This window comes from Pygoscelis adeliae, unplaced genomic scaffold, assembly GCF_000699105.1.
Source record: "Pygoscelis adeliae isolate BGI_AS28 unplaced genomic scaffold, ASM69910v1 Scaffold282, whole genome shotgun sequence".
In the NCBI taxonomy this organism is placed as follows: domain Eukaryota; kingdom Metazoa; phylum Chordata; class Aves; order Sphenisciformes; family Spheniscidae; genus Pygoscelis; species Pygoscelis adeliae.
The window spans coordinates 2,722,245-2,744,806 of NW_008824352.1; the positions used below are offsets into that span (position 1 = coordinate 2,722,245).

Genomic DNA, 22,562 nt, shown 5'->3' on the forward strand with positions numbered 1-22,562 from the left:
TGGTTTAAAAGAAGAACTGAAGTATTTTTTATTACTAGTGCATAAGAGCTCTTACAGAAACCATTCTTCACCATTTTCTCGCTCTTATCACTTTGGAAGGGTGGGATTAAATTTGTGTTATAAAAATTGCACCAAAAATGATTGGATTATATTAGAGCGATGTACTGTATTGTGTTCTCTGCTAGTCCTAAATTTACTAAAAGCCTCTTTAAGCTGTCAGACTTCTGAAGCAGCTTGAAAATAGTTATAAAAGAATCGTGATTTAGGAAAAAAAAAAAAAGAATTGCTGTATAAAGAAGTTTTTCTCATGAGTGTTTTTGTGAGAGGGGCAGCCTTATTGACTGGAATTCCTGTGCTAAAAAAGTAATCTACAAAATATGCCAGGAATTGAGGCAATGATAAAAGTAGTGTAAAAAAAGTCACAAGGCACTGAAAGCCTGGAAATTCTGTTTTTGAAAGGAAGTGTGGTGGAAGCTGGAGGAAGCTTTACAGGAAAGAGAGGTTGCTATCCTGATGCTCTGTCCTGCCTGGAAGAAGAAATTATCTCTAAGCAAACGCCCAGAGACCATTACACAAAGGAACAAACAAACGAAAAAATCCTAGCAATAAAACCCTGAACTACTTTTCACAGAGGCATGGGAATTAAAGCAGGGAAAGCTTAATTTCCATAGGCAGAGCTGCAGAGCGCGGCGTTACACTTCTTTGCTTCCATATTAGTTCATTAGAGAGGTCTGTGACATCTGGCCTGTGTGCCCTGACCCTACTGGTGATGAATGGGTTTAATCTCTGGCGTGTGACACCAGCGTTAGTGATTCCTGCAGGTTAATTGATTTCTTTTGGCAAAGCACATTTCCAAGTCCTGTTGTCTGAGCAGCATGACTGACTGCAGAGGGAAAACAAGGCATCTTGAAAAAGAAATTCTCCTGTACCCAGCAAGTAATAGGTAGGATACAAGGGAGGACTGGCCAGGCAGAAAGCGATCCTTGCCAAAGGTGCGCAATGCCAAGTGCAGATGGCCTGTTGGATAGGCGGGAGCCGGACGTCGGATTTGGAGTCAGCATGGAGTTTTAAGCTGCTAATAGCAAAATGCTCCGTTGTCTTCTCTCACAGGCAAGCATGCAGCTAATAGCAAACAAATCCTCCCCCATAAATTCTTCCAAGGAGACCACTGAACCTGTCGGCAAGGGCAGACGGGACCCAATCGACAGCACAGACACCACTGCACATGGCAGGGAGAGAAGCCTTACCCCGCAGTTGCCAACATTATTAAAGATACTGTCTTACTGTTCAGTAACGTGTCAAACTTTAATTAAGTTGCACTCTCCAGGAATCTGACTGTAGGATGCCAGGGTATTTTTACCATGGGAGTGGGCATATCCCAGAAACAGTGCACTAGGAGTCATTTGAGAGAAATTATTTTGTTAACCATTATTTATGACAACTGTTCTCCCTCGGTATCTGAGCCGGTTTGTAACATGAAAGATCCATGGCTGAATAATATAAAATTTATAAACCAATGCGAGTCAGACAGACCAGGAAAGGGAAGGGTGCTGAAAGAGAGAGAGCAACAAAGCCGCGTCTGAAACCTGAATATGTTTCTTCAAAAAGTGGACCAGTGACTGGCTGGGAAGCTGGTATGCTTTGGACGCGAACATAGTACAACCGAATCTGCTCAGGCTAGACAGCAACAGACAGAAATAAACAGTTCTACGCAGGAGAAAGCAGAGCTGTGGGATGTGATCTCCCTCCCTCAGCAACACCACTGCAAAGCTGGTGCTTTGGTGCACTGTAGAACACACCAGCGCTGGCACCCAAGCAGAGTCAACCAGTTAGTGACCAGCCTGTGACCTGCAGTACCTCCTGAGAAAGCCCTCTTCCTTGCAAGCTCGACTGGAGCTGTGATACCGGCTGGATGCCACAGTGCGTTGCCCAGTGTAAAGGTCCGGGTGGGGTTAGACATGCTGATAAAGATGGGAGTGACCCGGAATTCATCAGTACCTGAATACTGAAATCCTCCCTCACCACCTGAGATGCTGTCATGCCACGCTGGCAGCACACGTGGTGCAAAGGGACACATATCTCCACCGTCATTATAAGTGGAACGAGAGCTCTCCCCTCTGAATACAGTGAAGACAAACACTGAAGTTTGCCTAGAAATAGGTGGGGGCCCTGAGCGAAGACTTAACACTGTGGCTACACGAGGGGGATGTCGTCTGCTGCACTGTATCACCACCCTGTCACCAAACAGAACTTTTGGCTCCTTGCAGCAAAAAAAGCCACCCTGAGCACCTAGAAACTTATGTTCATATTGCCATGGCCCCAGGTGATCGCTACTTAGACTTGCATGTACAGCTCATGTGCACAGTGACAGAAATAGGATCGGAAGGCAGCCAGAGAGCAGTTCCCATCTTCCTGCCTCAAGAGCGAGCCAGGGAGGCCTTCAGAAACACAGGACAGCTTTCACGTCTTCTCCAAATAATCTGCTGTAGCATTTACCTCTTTTTTTTCCTCAGGAAGTTCTTCCTAACATCTAATCTCCAATTCACTTCTTGCAATTTAAAGCCCTTATATGCAGATAACAAACCAGGCACACATCAGTCATGTCACATCTCCAAAGCCACGCTGAAGTTCAGCTGTGCAGGACTCAACCTCCTTACAAGATACATGATGAGGTCTTGTTTTTTCCACAATGTTTAAACATCTCATTATAGGGGGAATGTATATATCTAAAGGCACCAGGAGGCAGAAAACCTTTCCTTTCTCTGGTATTTGCACCTGTTAGTAAAAGGAAGGTGGAACTGCTCTTACAGGGCCACAGCACCATCTGTGGCACCGCTTCCAAATCTCTTGCATCCATCTGATATGACAGTGTGAGCCAGAAAGTATCGCCCAAACTGTTCACGCACGTATGTCAATCTCCAAACACCTTATTTTCCTTCTAGTTGTACTATGTCTAGTGACAGTGATATGCCAGGGCCCCTCTCCTTAAGGTATAGCAAGGTATACTCTGCTCTCTTTGTCTGCAGAATTACGACAGGCTGTTAACGTCTGCATTGTATGTCTGCACGTCTCCCATTCTGCCAGTGGGAGAAAGGCAAAGGCAACTTATAGTCAACACCAGATTAGTCACCTACCCACACATTCAGCATGACATTATACATAGATACTCTTATTTTTCGACAATTATGAGAAAGAGACTAACCCCAGAAGTTTGTATGTCATGTGGAAGCGTCTTCTGAATTACTGTAGTTGCCAACCGTGAGGTGGTCCGAATCGGTTTCTTTACTGAAAAACAGTAGCTTTTTTTTTACAAGCTGCAGTAAGGGACTGGGAAAGACTGTCTTTATTACAGCGACCCTTGAGCACATATGTCCCCACACACAGCTTTCTTCCTTCTTGCCTGATGTTCCTGTGTATTGGAGGTAGCGAGCAGGGCACGGAGCGCTGAGATAGGACTGTGGGCTCAACGTTGACCACCAAGCTCTGTAAAGTATCTCTTGCTCTTCACCTAGCAGTACACCGGTTCCAGCACACAGCAACCCCTCACCACAGATGGCCTGGGCTGTGGCATGCTCACCCAAGGGTAAAAGGGCCTGTGATCTCAAATACTGTGCTCCCCTCCAGGCCGTATGGCCAACAACAGATCCACCAGAGCAGAAGCATGTAAAGGATGCCCAGCCAGCATGACCCAAGCCCCTGTGCTTCGTGCAGCCTCATGCACTCTGCTGAGCTGAGGTTCTTAACACACAACCCGACATCCTTTACCTGAAAAAAAAAGAGTACAAGCGTAACGTTCAAGAGAGAAAACAGGCTTCGGTACCTCCCCATTTGCAATTGCCAGGTTACTCACTGTTGTTCAGCTTTGGCTCGGTCACTTAGGAAGAAGAGGGCTGTGGCCAGGAAAAACATCCCTCCTAGGACAACGACAAACGGGCAGAGCATGAGTGCATACCCCAAGCTGAGGAACTCCCAGACTGGGGACTCCTTTGTGCTTTGTCGTATCAGGTCTGAGATCTAGGAGAGAAGGGCAAAAAAATTAGTCACTTAGATGAAAGAGAGACACGATAATGGTGAGGGAACACACGATTCCCTAAACAACCACCCACTGAACATGTGCACGAGGTTTAAAATGGAACAGTGTGTTCGGTAAAGGCTGAATGTCCCTTGCATGCTTCAGCCTTCCACACGCCACTCTGGAGCCTGGGCAACTTATGCTGTGAGCAGCCTGGCAGGGGCTCTCCTCTACCTCTCAGGCTCTTCTGGCCTGATCTATTACTCCTCCCACAGCCCTCTCCATCTTCTCCCTGGCTGCTTCAGTGACTGAATCCATGGGTGCCTAACCACGCTGTACTGACCAAGCCTCCTGGTGTGCTGACAGGGCCACACCAGCATCGCTTGGTGGGCGAGGGAGTGACCAGTCTTCTGCAATTTCTATCAAGTCCTGCTTACTCCTACACCTTACCTACCTTTGAGCAAAAGAAAGTATTAAATTCCATTTCTGTGTATTGAGTGGGAAGGGGGAAATGTCTTTCAAAGAACAAAAAAACCCAGAGATCCCATCTGATTTTCAGAAACAGAACTGGAATGTGGGTTTTTTTTATTGTTGTCTCTGAGGCACAGACCTCATTCCCTCTTCTAACCTCCTAAGCTTGCTGCACTTTGAAGTGTAATTGTGTGCAAGATGTGACTCTGCCCCGCAGGCCCAGACAAGGTCTGTTGCATAAGGGCTGCACTCACACCAAAGAACCACGCACCACCAAGTTTATGGGCTAAGGCAACCTGCATCTTCCCACAGTCAAAAAGCATAATTATATGAAAGGGAACACAAGTTTGTGCTTCCACGAAGAAGCAGTGACATACAATGGCAGTATTTAGTTCATTATGAAAAGCTTTTGATAAAACTCAGTAATATTTAATGACTGTCTGTAGCTAAAACAATCACATTTTAGTATTTACTGTCCAGCAAACAACTTTACTCTCCATAAATCCAACAGAGCGGTAGCAGCAGTGGGGATGAGTCTCAAGGCATTGGGTATTTAAAGATAAAAAGATAAAAACAGCTCTGTTTTTATCTGTGACCTTTTGTTGAGGCAGAAATACTAGTTTATACCAAAAGACTGCAGGGAATTTGCAGCATAAAATCCTACTGCTGCACACGCGTGCAGATCGGTTCCAGAAATAGTCAAAGCTTGTGCAGCAACTTCTAAACTGCTACACTACTGCTAATGTAAAAGGTGGCGTCAGACACAAACTACAAGCAAAATCCAACATTCAAGGCTTAAATCTAAAGACACTTGAAAATCAAGTGAAGAAACGTCACATGCAGGAGAAATCACCAACTCACAGCCCTGCAGCCAACTGTAGCGGCCTGGAAGGCAAATGTGTGTGAAGAGATGCCTCAGCAGAGGCCAAGCACAACAGAAGGTGACAGAAAGATGACGCTCATGGGGACTCCAATGAACAGGTCGCAGGGTGTGCTGTAGCAGGGAGACTCTGGAGCGCTGGTGGTCTCAGTGCCTTAATATCCATCTTACAGCTCAGCCTGGCTCCTGCTACAGTGAAGGAAAAGAGGAGCGGGCAGCCTGATGCTGGAGGTGAAGCCATTCTGCACACGAAAGAGCAGAGGGCTGTCTTTCAGGATGGAGCATTCTCAAGTAGAGAGGAGTGAACAAACACTGGAAGAGCATATCTACAGAAAGAACTGAAGGCTTTTAGCCAGACTCCTCTGTTTCTTTCCTTGCCCTAGAAAGGAGGAGGAGAAAATTTCTGTGCTTGGGATATAGCTAAGGCAGTGTTCCTGTCTCTCAAAGAGAACTTTATTCGCAGTGTATAACACACACAAGGAAAAACAGGATTGTTATGAACAAGTCTAGTGAGAACTGATGGTTAAAAAAGTCCTTAGACTGAAGGCAAACAACAGTGGCTATTAGTCTGAGAGACTTAAAAAATAGCAACAAGACTCGAATGTGTAAAGAACGCACTCCCAGGAAATTAGCAGAACACGCGCTGCAAATCCAGAGGGCAGGGACATCAGTTGGTAATTTATTCCCTCTTGTATCCAGACACCTTAATTCCCAACATTTCCCTTACTCTTCATTACGAACCAAAATTTGGCATTGAATCAGCCCCTCTGTGTGCAATAGCCAGAATTGAGGCTAGTCTAAAATAGAAATTTAGAAATTCTGAACCACTTTTCATTTTTGGGAATGGATACAATTATCCTCTAAAAGGACCAGACAATAAATCACTCGACAAATTGATATGATAAATCAGCAGTAGAGGGTGAAAAGCCAGGGATGTGCTCCCGATTGCTTTCTCTTATGGATGACATGACATTCTAAGCTAAAACTAGCTTTGAAAATGTGAAGTCTCCAACAAATGAAACTCCCAATGCAGCCTGCCCCATACCTTCCCTTCTAAGGTATCACGTTGATCTTTTATACCAACAAATCATGTTAATATTGAATCTGCTACCTTTTTCATTTTTAGCCCAACATATTGTTTAAGTGCATATTTTAGAAAAAGCAGTGTTTCCTCCCATCCAAGGTGTAATTCTTCCCATCAAGCCAGCTGGGCTTTCTTATCTAGGTTTCATATAACCCCCTCACCCATGTCTACATCTCTTAACTCTAGAACTTTATCAGGGCCCCACATACATGTTTTTGCTGTTAACGTACAGTCACTATTCCCTGTTGTTTTCTCCCACTCAGTTACAAGCCACCTGCTAAGACTGGAACTTTGGCATCTCCTCTCAAGAGGACGCAGGACATAATTACAGACTTGGGCTCCAAGAACGACATACTGTCTGCCAAATGGCCTGCTCTGTATTGCCAATTTTTGGCTTTCCAGACTCCTTGCAATGATAGCATCCCGAGTCGTCTAACCGTGATTTGGCAAGACCCAATCTAGCACGTATTCGGTGTCTTCTCTCTATCATGAGTAACAAAAAGTGGGGGTTGCAAGCACAGTCAGTGGCAGTTTTTCAGCATGGAGTCACGTGTGGGATTCCTTTCTTTGTCCTGCCAATTGGTAGGTGGCAAAAAACTTCAAAACATTTACCCAAAACTTGGGGGTGGAAAATCAATAAGGAAGTCCTTTGGCTGCTTTGCAGTCCAATCAAAAGTCTTTGATAACATCCTAACTATGAAAGTTCACATCTCCTTTTCCCTCACTGCGTAACATGGGTCTTGGACCAAGAGGAATGACTTTGCTAAATAAACTTCAGCTCATGGCATTTTTACAACAGAATACAAATGGCATGTATTCAGCCAGTGGCAGCCAACTGGATGGAGTCCAGCTAGAGAGAATGCCCACCTTCCGGAGGACGAACAGTACAGCTGCAGCCGGCATGATCCAAAACCCCAAAGCCTCTGGCTGTTTCTCAATCTGAGTGCAGAAGACAATGAAGGAAAAAAGGGCAACCTCCCTACCTTTCTTGGGAAGCACGTGCTGTGTTTTTTGGAACCCTGGACAGGCTATTGATGTAACAAGAGCTCAGGTGGGCTGAAGCCCTAGAAAGACGGCTTGCTTCAGTGTTACTGTCCCTCCTGAACAGCATGAGCAGTTAAATTAAACTGATTTACTAATTAGACAATGTAATGGTAACAACTTCTTTGAAATCATCATTTCATCTACTCTGTCTCATCGCTGAGTCGAGCATCTCAATTCCTCTGCAATTGCTTGATTTTTCTAAATTTCTGATGTTGCCTCTTGGGCACAAATCTTGCTGCATAAAAGGATATTTCCACTGCAGTACCTGGCACAAATACCTGATTTTCATGATTAGCACTTTGATACAAGCCAGGTTCTCCCTGTCTCCTCTCTTCAGTACAGTTCCTTAACACAGTATTCCCTGTAATCCCACACTGTCACCGCAATGGTTTGGGGTTCACCTACTCTGAATTCAGAGATGCATGTGAAAGGTTTCTTTGATTGTTTTTTTTTTTTAAATCTAATATGAATGCAAATGAAGACTAGAAACCAAAAATATGGGATTTTGTAAAGTAAAAGTAAAAAATTTGCTGGGCCTGTGGGAGAGGCACAAGCATTTATGCAATGCTAAACGGCATGAGAAACACATTATAAAAAGAGGAGGTAAACCTGACTATTTTATGATATTCATTCAGAAAACTGCAGAAAGGTAAAAGCAATTATAGCCTAACAGTTATTTCAACTTTTAACCTTGGCATGTTTGTATGTTGGAGGAAAAAAAAGCGAAACATCCTGCTAATCTTAATTGTGTCCTTTTGAGATCGCAAACAAATTTAATACTTGGCTGGTGACAATATCAATATCCTGCATTAGTGCGTGGTACCCGCGTCTGCCCCAGCAATACCCGTAGCGAGGATTCCTGCACTGCTTCCCCTGTGGCAGGCTCATCTGTTTACGCCCTTGTACCCCCTCTTCCCAGGATTACCAGGCTGCATTAAATAAGTGCTGCTTCCTTCAGAAGGCTGCAGTAAATTAAAAGACTCAATCAAGGGTTCTGCTTGCAATGCTAGCAAATGGACTTTGTACGTCTCTCGATGTTAGAGCAACATTCGTCTCCAGACAACATTTGCCCTGGAGAGGGTTGAAAGTCTATTTTCTTCATGTCATTAACTGCCTTTCTCTCCAGGTCTGGTCTGCCCAGGGATTTTCTAAGTTAACGCTGGACTTTCTCCTCTCCCAGCAGGAGATGCCTTGTACCATGGGGAACATGGAATCGAGGAACATGGCTCACCTAACAGGGCAGAGGTTCTTAAATGTATAGGGATGGGGGGTACCCACTTACATGTAGAAATAAGGCCTGTGGCAGAGGACCACAGTTTGGGAGCACACCCTTTAGCAGCACCCCTGTCCCCCATCTCTCCTTGCAGCACAGCCCCTTCCCTGGCCGTACATCCCGGGAGAAGGAAGTCATTCCCCCACGTTGCAGAAATTGGACACCTCGTTCTGAAAGGTGCTCAGCACCGTCAAAACTCTCTGTCCGTACTGGGAGCGTACAGGGTCCTCGGCAGCTCAGAGAAAGAAGCCCCTTACTTAATGAGATTTTTAGTGCACTGGAAAAGGAGTGACAGAGCAGATGGGACAGAGCTTGAAATACCTGACTGAAACAACGATCAGCTCTGGATTTCTGGGCTTTCTTTAATGAGATACTTTTACATACTTTAAACGTCCGTTTATCAAAAACACTGAGAAGCTGCACTTCTAACCAAAGTCACGGGAAGTGACAGGTGCACAGCAGCTCTGGAAAAAGAACAGAACAGGCTGTGAACCCTTGGCAAAGAACGTTTTATATATGGGAAGTCATTTGGTTTTTTAGGGCAGATTTAAATCCTGTCCGTTGCTGAGTCATCAGAAGCGGGAAGCTTGTTAGCTCGTTGCAATGAGGAGATAAATCCTGTGTGGATTGGTCTCCAGGTGCTTAATTCTCCCCTTCTTTTGCAGCTGGCAGCCATGTCAAAAGATTTGGCCTTTCTGTGCACTACAAAAAAAGGCTTTTAATTACTCAGCTCAGCCAGGACCAGAGAAATCCTCAACTTAAAGTTACTGCTTGAAGAAACAGATAATAAGGTTGAGGGGCTGGGCGCTCTCTTCCCCACAGTATTTCCCTGACACATGTACATCAGATGTTGGACTGCAAGGGCAAGTCCCATTTTACCCACCACAATCTGGGTCATATGCAAGCATGAACGTGGGGGAAGATCTCTACAGGAGGGGTGATGCCGTTAGGGCTACAGAACACCAGTCAAGCAGCTGGCACTTGGTAAAGAAAGAACAATAAAAAACACGAATGCGTATCACATTTCATCTACTATCTCCATCAGGTGATGGAAGATGCTGCCTATACACACTCCTATATACTATAAATGTTAGAACATGTAACATGCTGCAAAAGGCAACAAGGCAGAGACCTCCGTTCCACCCGTAATCCCACAACAGCAGTGGGATATCTCCTGATAGTCCGTAAAACAGAGAGTGATGCTAGGAGAATAATTTGCACATTTTTATTACAGGATATGCTTGCCCTTTTGAACTCCAGTTCATCTCGCACCCTGCTTTGGCAGAAGAGACAGTACTATGTAATCACCAGCAAGCACATAATGGGCCATATTTGAGGAATGGCTGCACAGGTCAGACAGGGACAAAACACCCAGACTGCAGCATCGCATCGCAACGATCCACTTTATTCCACTACCCTGCTTTTAAGTCAGACAGCAGTGGATTTGAGCCCCAACAGGCTGTTTTAATCTAGCAAACTAAACCGGAAAAAAATGTTATTCCAGAGTAAGCATATCCACAGACCTACTCTGAAGTAGCCATAGCATTTTAAACCATAAAATACAAATTTTAAACCATAACACATCAATTCCACTTTCTCAGGCAAGCAAGTCTTTACGTAGAGAACTACTTTCTATACATACATATTTACTGCAATGGGTAAACACCTTTGAAACCAAATCAACAAAAAGGCTGTCTCAAACTGGGACAAGAAGGCTGTGAAATCTACACCTCCAACTATAACTTTCATTTAAAAAGTATCTTAATTGCTGCATTTACTACAATTTTCTTTGAGTTGCCCCTAATCAAATGCTGATCTGCCTTCCCTTCACTCCGCACCAGTGATAATTAAGGCTGTTCTGCTAACTACTTGCTAAAGTAAAGTCGTTAGCATTCTTGCTATTTAAGTAGCTCATTAGATCTAGTTTATCAACCTACTCACATAAGAAAGTTGGGGAAGGGAGAAAAGTGAAGGGTGACAAGGATAGGCTTATTAATAAAATTTTTTTCCGGGTAATATTAGGAGTTGCACAAAACCCCTTCAAAACAGAACAGCTCAGATTTGCTTACAATTAATTACAAGGTCACTCACGCTCAGACCTCTTTTTCGAAAGGAGACTGTTCAAGGAGAAGCTGCCTGTTCAGACGCTCATGATCTCTGCTGCCAGGCGAACCAGTGTGCCTGGGCACCGCAAACCGACACAGCATTCGGTCACGGGGTCTGCCAAGAGGAGGCCATCGGAGACCCAGCAATTCAGGTAATGCTGCCATTTGCCTAACTAGAGATGGACAGATGGGGAGAGCTTTCGCATGACCCTCAGCACACAGATGAGTGATCGGGGTCCCCCCTCTCACAGAGCCTAGTTGCCAGGCCGTGGCATGCTGTCCTGACACTGCTTGGCCAGAGTGGCTGGAGGTTGTGTCCCTCAGGTAAAACTGAAGCAGCAGCAGCCGCCAAGGAGGTCAGGACAGGAGGGAACCACCACCGGTGGAGTACAGGGAATAGCTTTTAGCCCATCAAAAGGTGTTGGTGGAGGAGAACTGATCTCTGGCACTTTAAAACACCCATCCTCACACGCTGATGTTGCCAGGTGACAAGCAGATACAGACAGGTTTCAATCCCTAGACCTGATGGATGGTTGCACAGGGGAGATGAGAAAGAATTTAATAAAGCAGGAAGCTAACAGGAGAGCCAACAGCACCAGAGCAGCAAGGACAGCGTGTGCCCACAACGGCAATTTCCCTGGCACATGTAGAGAGAGCAAAGCCTGCAGTAGGTGCCCGTTTCTCATCACAGCCAGGGCTAGACGCAAGGCAAGGATGGAAGAGGAAAGCACTCCTGTGCTCAGATAGGAAGCAAATGACAGACTTGGAGAAAGGAAAGAAAAAGGAACAAGGCACAGCCTCAAAAGAAAAAAAATCACTGCCTGTACTTGGTTTTCCTGAAGCAAAAGAGTATGTCAGGAAGTGGAGGGAGACCGCTGTTTGTGTGAAGGAATAACGTAAACCCTGAGCAGGGAAGACAGGTTCATGCATGCATGTGCACAGATGAACGCAGAAGCGCAGATCCACTGGCACTTCTTACAATTATTTGATTTTAAAGGCCAACAAAGATATAACCAGAAATAATAATACAAAGAGCTGGAGCTATGATGCATCGTGAGAAGTTAACTGTATTTCACATTCTGCTGCTAGCTACCTCCACTCAGCTCTTCTGAGTCTGAAATGCTGTCTAAGTATTAGGGCGCAGGAAGAGCAGTTAGAAGACCTTTACTTGATAGTCAACACGAGTGGTGAGATTTGGGGTATTTCTCTTAACTGTTCTGTGCTTCAGCAACCGTGTCTGCATAGTGGGACCTTTCAAAGACGCAAAAGTACTAGAGATATTTGGGTGTAATGCACTGAAGAGGTGAAATTTCTCACTGACTACCTCAAGAATAAAGCATAGAGTTATACTCCAAGTTGTTAAACAGGAATTATTTAAACTCTGCGGGTTATCACAAAGGTCCTGAAAAAGTTACAGTTATCTAGGAATAAAAACTCTCATCTAATGAAATACTGCAGCAATGCCTGTTCTTATTTGTGAATGAATAGGCAGCACTGATTTATAGTAATTGATCTCAGTGCTTGGCAGGTAGTAAAACCTGCAAATTACAGCTGCCACCCTAAAACTGCATTTGCATAACTTCTTTGTAAGTCAATCTTAAGCCTTTTTACCATAATAAAAGTTATCAATATTTAAAGAGACGTGAAAAATAACCACACATACATTCTTCCTTCCACTTAGCTTTTAAACACTAACATATATTTGGTGCTTTGGGCGATTGTAAGGAACTGCATGGCAAGATTTGGAACTGGGGGAGATTACAGAAAAATCTGAGTCTAACCTTCAACTCTCAGGGCACACCACAGAGCAAGGAGCAACCACACACGAGGCTGCAGCTGTTAAGTACCTTACAGAGACAACTGCCTGCAACAGCTTAGTCCTACAAGGACACGGGTATCTGATTCTTTATTAAGAGCACTGCTAGAGGGAATCGCACTATGAACTCACCAAAACCATGTGAGATTCCAGCCATACTTGATCAAAACACTGCTCATTTAGTGAGGGAGCTTTAGGCGGATTTTGTAAGCAGTCAGAAGAAATGGCAGATCTTCAGGATCTCAGATGAACCCTGAGTGATCAGGAGGCCGAGTTTCGCCGATTCTGAGCATGCCTGTTACTGCAGTTCATTTGATCTATCCTGCCTTCTGCCTCTCTCTTTCAAGACCTACACCCTGCTCTTGGTCCACTTCGTGGTAACTCTGGAGTAACAGCAGCGTGAGTTGATGTCCTCAGGCTGGGGATTCCCAGAAGGACTATGGGAATTGGGTTCCCAGATTTCCCTTAAAGCCAAGAGGAGTAGGTTGCTTAGCTCCCACAGACTGCCTTGAAAATCCTAGTCATAATCTAAGCCGCTTCTGTAACCTGCCCAAATGAGATTTCAATCCTGCATGAAGGTCTCCATCCTACAACTCAGCTGGACAATTCCAGTGACAAACACCTGCAGTTTTTAACAATCAAGTTGATTGCTTGTCTCAGCTCTGGTGGAGAAGTTGGCTGTTTGTCCTTTCACTTCAAATCGTATTTGTTTTTCTGTGTTACGTGAAAGCTGCAGTTGACCTTTCAGTCATTGTAGCCCAGGGAGCATGAGTCAGCCAAGCCAGTCCAGAGGCTACAGAAATGGATGCTGGTGCCTTCCAGGACACGAGTGCTTCACTCCTGCTCTCCTGCCACAGAGCCTTGTACTTTACTCTCCTCCCAAACGAGAGCTGCCCAACAAGTACAGCATTAGAAAAGAGTAATTCAAAATCATAATTAATATTTTCCCAGTCTAAAGAAAGCCTAAAGGCAGCTATTAAATTGGGGTTAAGCATATTTCAGGCAGGCATCCTTAAGTAACTCACAACTTGCTTGATCTCTGAATACCAGAAGGGCAAGGCACATTATTTTCTACAACCAAAGTCCCTTTTTTTTAATCTGTGACACTAAAGAGCCCTAGGCAACTTTCAAGATTAATTGCAATCATTCAGGGTCTTCGCCATTCCTCCCGGACATCCCTCTTCCATAAGAAAAAGAATGAACATGCAGCAGAGTCACCTGAGACAGCCTCGCCTGCATCTCAGACCCTGCCTCTCATCGCTGGCGCCCGCCTTCAAAGCACGCTGGCCTGCTTATTTCATTCTCCTACTTGGCATTCCCCGTGTTGCCTGCCCTGCACAAAGCAGACTCTTCCAGTGATTCCTTTGTTCTTGCCACTTCCAAATAACTTCTAAAATAAGATCATTTCTCCCTGGGTGCCCAGAACATTGAATTAAATAAAGAGTAAGCCAAATTGTACATATTTATTCTCCTGAGACTTCTAATTTCTTTGGTCCGTTCAGCCTTATCTGTCTCTTCATGTATGCTTCAGAGGCTACAGAGCATATCATTTTTGGGAGCTGGCATTCAAGAGTAAATATTTATGTACATTTAAATATATATACACAAAATTAAATATATATAAATAAATATGTATATATACACACACCGGTGTCTATGGGATGAATAGATGAGAAATGACGGTGTCAAAAAAAAAAAACCAAACGTCCCCAGCACCGAGCAGCTGTGTCACACAGCAGTACTGAGCTGGAAGAGCACCTCAGAGTTCTGTCTCTCAGGTGACGGGACTAGTGATCCCAGTTACATCACTGGAAAACTGTAGCACCTTCAACACGACATGAGCAGTGCCACTTAGGGCTTTACATGGAAGCTACTATATTTTATAAATGATGATCTGTGTTCTCTGAAACTCAATGCATCAAACTCCACAGAAGGGTGCAAGGGAAAGAAATTACCCCAGTATATGTAGATTGCTTTTCCTCATTAAATTTCCCAGGCCTTATATTTTCAACTGTGAATGTTCTCTGATTGCCAGCTTTTGGAGCAGGGTCTTGTTTTGCTCTGCACTAGAATATTGGTGGCATAATGAGGGAGATCTCCAGTCAGACCAAGGCCAACAGCTGCAGCAGTAATAGAAAGGAATACTACTAATAAAAACCCAAAGCATACACACCAGAAAGCAATACTAATAAAAACCCCAAAACACACACCCCCATCCTGCCATGGATTTTACACCATCATTTATTATCATACAAAACAGGTTCAAAATATCAGCAGGTCAGAACAGCTGCATGTTGCTACCCACAAATAGGTATTTGGTTTATGAGACCAGATTAACAGTTAAACACACACACACGACTCTGTTCCAATCTAATTTCTAATGGACCTATGTCCACACCACAGAAGCAACCACTCTCCCTTTATACAGAGCTGCCTATAAGCTTTACAAATGCCCTAGGCTAAAAAGATTTAGAAGCTCACTTCTCACGCCCAAGTGGTCCTTCCAGGTTTGAATTGTAGCCCCCCCGATAACATAAGCATGTAGAAAAGTTGCATTGCACTGCACCGCTTCCCATTCTGCTGATAAATACAGGACTTCCTTCCCCTAGCATGGTTTAACTTGGCATTTTAGATAAGCAGTTAGTAAACAGAAACAAACATGTGCACGCAACCCTGCCAAAACCTGCTGTGAGCACTTACAAATCCAATCAGATAAGGACTGCCAGCATCTCCCAGGAGGTGTGAAATGAAACTCTGCAAGGCCACTGCGGTTGCACGGCGCGTTGGAATGACCACATACTGCAAAGAAGAAGGGGAAAGAAAAAAAAAAATGCATAAGGAAACTGAAATAAGAACCTGTCCAGCTGTCTTGTATTGCTCAGTTTATAAAGTAAACAAGCTCCCCCAGATGTCGGTGGCAGATGCAGCCACTGTCCAGTCCACGGGGGGCTCAAGCAACCGGGGAGCTCAGCTACCCTTCCCGGCTTTCTAGTACTCCTGATGGCAGGTGTCGAGGGAAGGAAGCTCTGTCCGGTCTGCACTCCTCTCAGCAGCACTGAATGCATGAGTCTGACCAACAACTTCGCCCACGAGACACTTCGCTATTGCTCCTCAGCCTGTATTTTGCTTGGCTGATGGGGAGAGCGAAGTTTGAGGCTGCCTGCAGCACGTAAGTTGCTCAGCACCGCCAGCCTTCCAAACGAGGACTCTGCTGTAACCTGGGATATGGTGTTTTTTCCATAATAAAGATATAATTTTGTATCCTAACCCATAAGCAATTCACACCAGTATGAAAGGTCACACATTCCTCCCCCCATCTCTAGCCACTTTACGTTTTTCTCAAAAATTTGTGATTCCACTTGTAAAAAGTGACAAAGACACATTAGGAAAATTTTCCATAGCCAAGATGTTGTAGTTTGATCCCCACTTCTCTAATAGGACATGACACCCTCGACCAGGTCATGCAGAATCAGTCTGACTACACAGGATCGGTGGAAAACACAAATTACTTCCCCATTAAGGGACCAGAGCTCACAGAAAACAGAGCCCCAACCATGGAAGGGGATGAAAGATTAAAAAAGAAAAAAAAAAAGCAACAAACCCCCATCCTGTGGAATGACCTTAATTTTATAACACACATTTAGGAGCAGAAAAAAGTAATTGTCTCCTGCATAAAACTTGTGAAAGAAGCTGGCTAAGAACATCTGCATCAAGTCTACATATCCCGGTTTATAAATTGATCCTGTCTTGATTTAAAGGCTGTAAGTAATGAAGAATTCAATAGGTCTCTAAGTCCAAGTGAGCTTTGTTTCCACTTCTAAGCACCGAATCTTGTTCTGCCTTTTTCTGTTGCTCTGAAGAGCTATCTACCCTGCCAGAAATTACTCTCTTGTTTAGTTATTTGTAGACCATGATCCCTTTTACTTGTCCACTTCCTCTCTGATGGGCTGCCTTTAGTCTTTCTTTAGAAGGCATGCCTTCCCAGACTTCAACTCATTCTTGCAATCCTTTCCTGAAGTCATTTATTAATTAAATGTGACATTTCGGGACTGGCATATCCCCAGCTAGAGATACAGAGAGATCAGTTTACCTTAGCTGACTGAGGTAGGGAGAACTCACTGCTCAACAGCGACGTATCTGAGGGCACAGAATCTGAAGCACTGTTTCAGTGCTTTAACACTTCCTCTTAGGGAAGGTGAGTTGCCCTGTCTGCAGTGGAAAGAGTTAGCCATAAAAAAAGGAAAGAAAAGAAACAGCATTGAGAAAATCCACACTAGAAGAGAACTGATGCCTATTCAGAATGATCAACTCGTTCCAAGCAGAGACAATTACGAACGATGGGCAAAATTAGATTAAATGCTTTTCCTTAGGGTTTTACCATGTGCTTTCAGAATGACCTGCCAGTTCTTTCATTACTGGTTTGACAAAGCTGCAAATGCACACTGCTAATGCGCTTTGATGCCACATATTAAATGGGTACCCTGTTAAACTCCTGTTGTGCAACAGAAGCACAGAAGGTGATCAGATCCACAGCAGCCACCTGACTGCGGATGTTAGACACTGTCCTCCTTTTGCATCCAGGAGCTCAAAACAGACTTGAAGGCTCACAGAAATCCCAAGAGGAAAATAAGGTCTAGACTTCATTAGAGAGACAGAAACGTCCTGAAGGTCATACTGTACAACAGTGGGAGAGCCACACAATTCACTACCATTCCCCAAAGATGCAGGGTAATGGGTGCAACCTGGATAGATTAGACAGAAGAAAATAAAAGGAAAAAAAAAAGTTATTGTTCTTTTGTTCTTCCTCCCACCTGGCCCCAGTTCACACCGGTGCAATGGAGAAGCACCTGCTTCATTCTCCAAGAGCTGTTTGAGAAAGGGCATCTGGGAAGACAAAGTGAAATTCTACCTAATTCAAGAGTCCAGAGTTGTGTATATCTGTGAAACAGGGAATTTTAAACTTACGTTAAAATATTTTTCTTTCTATAAAGTTTATGTTAACAAATCTGGAGAAGAAAGCCTGCCTGGCTCTATAATTCATCCATTTTCTTAGCAAAATGACAAAGGAAATGCAAATTTATTAAAAACTTATCATTTTCAGGGAGTGGCAGTGAATTGGTGCCAACTGGACAAAGAAATTTGAATGATACCTGCATCATGTGTGTGTGCGCGCATATATATATTTATACACATGAATACACACTCACACATATACTAGACATAATTTTGCATATATATCTGTATTATGCATACATATAGTTTTGCAAGTAGCAATACAATTTCCAGCAAGTTTTCAGTCTGCCTAACTAAAGACGTTATTGATAGTTGAAACCATTGATACGGTTTGGCACTATGAAGTGCCAAAACTTAGTAAATTCAGTCTGGAATTCAAGCGACAACACCCCGCACCCCCAAACCCAAAAACCCAACATGTGGCAAGCAAATGGATATGAGATTTTGCCTCCTCCTCTAAGAACGTATTGGAAAGAAAAAAAGGCTTAAACCAGCATCTCCAAAACACACAAAAATACTCCACCCTATCCCTACTTAAAAAGCATTTTATTCTGACGGAGAGGGAGTAGTTGGTAGCAAACATTATCTACTGTTCTAGGAAGACAGCAGTAAATTACAGCTCTAAATGGGCATTTTGATACTAAAATAGACCTAAATTCAAACCATACATGGCCTGGTTTGAACGTCCCACAGAAACTGGAGGTGGGAGAGCCACAGCAGCCGAGGCGGAAGTCCGTGGGATCGTCCCGGCTCATCTCTGCCTCCAGGTTCCGAGGCAGGCAGCACAGCGGATGGGCAGGGAGGCTGACCAAGCAGCTTTGGCAAAACTCTGCTCTTTAAATAGAGGTTCAGAAAGGCCACGGTTTGCTGCTGACACCCACTTCCTGTAGTGAAACCAGCAGAATGAGTTGGTCTGAAATAACCAGGAAAGCCAAGGAGAGACCACCCTTCTCCCAGTTAAAGGCCGCGTGCCGAAGAGGTAAGTTCTGATGTTTATGTCCAATCTTTGATAGAAAACTCTACTCTCTAAAACACTTTGCTACCCTTTCTGGGTCAGACAGTAATCTTCAGGACAATGCATATTGGCCTCTTTCAGCACCAAAGGCAAAGAAAACACACACTAACCCTGTTCTAGCCACTGACAGAGCCTGGAAATAGTCCAGCTGTCCCTGTTGCAACTACTGTTCAGGAAAGGCAAAGGCTGTCACCCAGAGAACCCAGCCTGAGAAAGACCCTTCACTCAAGCTAGGCAGATGCTGTCTGAAAAAATACTTTTAAGTGAAGTAAAAGGAGGCTGACCTGGTCTCCAGATCACAGCACAACGTGGAGCAGCACACAGCCATCTGCAACCCTTGGCCCACAGAAGAACTGCCGAGACGCCCCTTGGCACATCCTTCCTGGTCAGGGCTGTGCCCAAATGTTTGAAGTGGGCCGTGTACCTTCGTTCAAAGGCACTCCTCACCCTGCCTTAAAATCTAAACCACAGCACTCAGATTACTGATGTGTGGGAGGCACACTGAGAGAAGCAACAATGAGAACTTCTGGAAATGCTCTTTATCTTCGGCTGTAAAAACAGGGCAGTATTTGATACTACATAAATATTTGGTTTTTTATTTATAGGGAAGGTAATCAGAACAAAAGCAACATTCCTCCTTGCCTATAGCACAGCTGAGCACCAGTCTATGCCTGTTTCAAGCCTAAAGGAAGACTTTGACTCTATAGCAAAACATTAAAGCAGCTCCTCCATGGCAGCTCACGACCATTTAAAAAGAACTAATGTTTTAAAAGAAAAAAGAAATATGCAGAGCGTTTTCTTGCATGAGTGTCAAGACTTTGCATAAACTGGAGGATGGCTTTTCTCAGCAAAGACCTAAAGAGATTGTGATCGCAATAGTTGAGGCCCTTTAAATTGCCTACTGGCTCTTACACAGAAATGCCACCAAGCCTCTGTCCATCATCTTTATTTTTGAGATGTGCTATGGAGGAAAAACCCCACTATTAGGACCAGATTCCACAAAGTCTCAAGCAGTCAGCATGTCTCAGAATGTTGCACTCTTGCCTGCTGCACTGAAGCTCATTCATTATTGCTGTTACAAGGCAGTTTTAATGCTACTTTGGGGTTCTGGTAATTTTGAGGCCAATTTGCAAAGATGGCTGATGAAATCTGTTTCATAATTAGCATGCTCCATAAGAAACATCCCCCCGTTCCCTAAGCACCATCTGAGCATGTGCCTGGGAGGAGATTTGGAGAGTTGTGCTCAGGAGAATAAGGCCTGTTTGGTACAAATTTGCATTTGGAACAAATATCAGCCTTTTAAAATCTCAGGCAGTGCAGTACATTCTGCAGCGCTCACAGTTTATCAAACCTAGCACTCAGCACCTTTTACTGCAGACAATTTGAGGAGCTGCACACCCACCCTTACACTGGCAAGAACAGTAGATGCAATGGAAGCATGAAGCTATGAAGAGCCAACAATTAAATTTGAAGATAACAAGCAAACATCCTTGTTTTGCCAAGGAAATTAAACTTGCAAAACCTCTGAAGATGCTTACCAACTTGCCCAATAGGGTTCTTAAGCAGTCATGAGATCTGTAAATCTTGGGAGAGCTATGATAAATCATTTGGGATGCAGTTTCCAAAAAGCCTCACTTCTGGCATAATGAAATCAGTGGAAACAGTGTTCAGCCAGTAATGAGAGCTTTTTATCCATGAAAACAGGATAATATTTATGTATATGATGAAAGTGTTGTTAAGCTTACGCTAATAATGCTTTTAAACTCCTTACCAGCCTCAGGCAAGAACAGACACACTTCTGATTACACCAAATAAATAGTAATCAGTAGAAATTAATTTGCCAAACATTTAAAGTGCATCTCGCTAAAGCATATCCATACCTTTCTCTGGCTAGGAATTCTTATAAAGCTGTCTGTCAAACATGGTTATAGCCCTGGCTCTCACCTATTGTCTGACTAAACATCCTCTCAAACCCCTTGTGTAACGGGAATGCACTTCAGACCATGTGTTTACAGGCTTGCATTGATCTAAGTGGATGTTTACATTTATTTGTATAGCACTTTCACAGGTCTACTCGTGCTGATAATGCATTAAGCTGGGCATTATATATGACACTCAGTTCATTTTTTCTAAACAGACAAGAGAACAGCTAGCTTAAGAGTTGGCATCAATTACTAAAATCCAATTTTTAACATGGTTTTAGTTTCTTTCCCATGTTTTGGAAATTGGAACTAAGAAATTATTTCCAATTATTTCCAATCATTTCTTATGGGGTTCTTTTGCACTAAAGCAACACAAATAACTGCAAATGCATCCCTACAAAATGCAACTGACTATAGGGTGCTGGTAAGACAGATGGCAAACCCTATAAAAGCTATTAAAAAGCTACAGGATACTAAAGTCACATTGAAATCAACACAAAAAATCTCAGTAATTAAAATGGGACAATGATGGCATCCTTAGTACACTTGATATAACAAAGTAGTTGGTTGAAAAATGTCTTTTGGGGTTAGCTTGAGACAACCTAGGTCAAGTTTCAGCTCGCTCTCTGGCACGGATTTTCTGGAGGACCTTGAACTTGTCCGAGAGGTACCCTCCCTCCAGCTGCGCTATGTTGGCAGCAGAGATTACTACCTCAGCTGCTCTTCGAGAGTCACTGCTGGGTGACTGCAGATGTGCTCCATGGCCAAGCCCTTACCTCTTTCAGCCAATGCTAGTGAGGATATAAAAGATCTGCTGTTTAAGCCCATCAGCTAATTCTGACCAGAGAGAGTTGGGAGCGCTCCTGGGAACACCACAGCCAAAGGCAGGATGCGACAGGAAGCTCTGGCAGGAGGCAGCGATGAGCAACTACAAATATTGTACTATAATTTCTTCTCAACACAGCTGTCTGTAGACTGCACATCTGTCTGTGTTGAGATACTGCTGAATGAACGGCCATGGCAGCCTTGAACTCAGCACAAGCTGCAAACCCCATGCGAGTACAGAGTAAACACCCGTTCAGCCCATGCAGACCTCTATCACACTAAAGCTAAACTGGTAGGAGGAACGAACCTCGGTAAGTAAAAGCTATCTAACACTACTGAAGTACACTGACAAGCTTTGTTCCTCCGTGCTTTATTCACATCTGAGAGAAGTGGAATTAACCACCCCACCCCACCTCCCAAAGCGTTCTCTGCACAAATGAGTTAAAGATTGAAAGTTCAACAGGCAACGCAGTTATGGCAACTACAGAGCTACCTTCAAATATAAACACAACCTTGAACTTAAATCATAAGCAGAACTTAGCAGAAGCTTGAAGTTCTTTGCCGAATCAATATATCAACACCATTATCTTCACATCTAGGAATACTGAGCCAGACTGTTTTCTCGTTGATGTTTGCACAAGCAACAAATACAAGTCAAGGGAGTTTTCTGTTGATGCCAGACAGATTATATTTTTAGTTCTGTCAACAACCTGCCAAAAGACCTCGGGCAAGTCCTATAATGGTTCTGTGCCCTAGTTTCTTTCTTTTTCATACAGTAAGCAACAAGTAACCTCCCTCACAATGGGATTTCAACATACAGTATGTTTGATAGGCTCTGTACGTCTCTGATGGAAGCACCTACAAAACATGCAAGGCTCTCTAACAAACGTCCAGGCTATTTCATACGAAAATCTAGCTGCTGAGGTCAGCTTGCTGATTTGAAAGACTTAAAAAGCTCTATGGTGGAGAAAGAATGGAAAATGAAGGACATGAGGTGAAAAGTCCCTGACAGTTTCCTCCTGGACAAGGTGGACATAGTCCAAAAATTCTTTGTACTTTCTTTTCCTCTCTCCTCTCCCAGAGGTGGTTTTCTATTGTGTAT

At 43.9% G+C, this 22,562-nt stretch overlaps 1 protein-coding gene across 1 annotated transcript in view; it reads right to left on the reverse strand.

The window, feature by feature from the left end:
* SPNS2 (spinster homolog 2 (Drosophila)) overlaps positions 1 to 22,562 on the reverse strand; it is a 106,080-nt gene that overhangs the window by 13,483 nt on the left and 70,035 nt on the right. Inside the window, exons 12-13 of the mRNA XM_009319313.1 lie at positions 15,386 to 15,484; positions 3,851 to 4,014 (exon numbers count right to left, since the gene is read on the reverse strand). Coding sequence (XP_009317588.1) covers positions 3,851 to 4,014; positions 15,386 to 15,484 — 263 coding nt within the window. The remainder of the gene's footprint in view (positions 1 to 3,850; positions 4,015 to 15,385; positions 15,485 to 22,562) is intronic.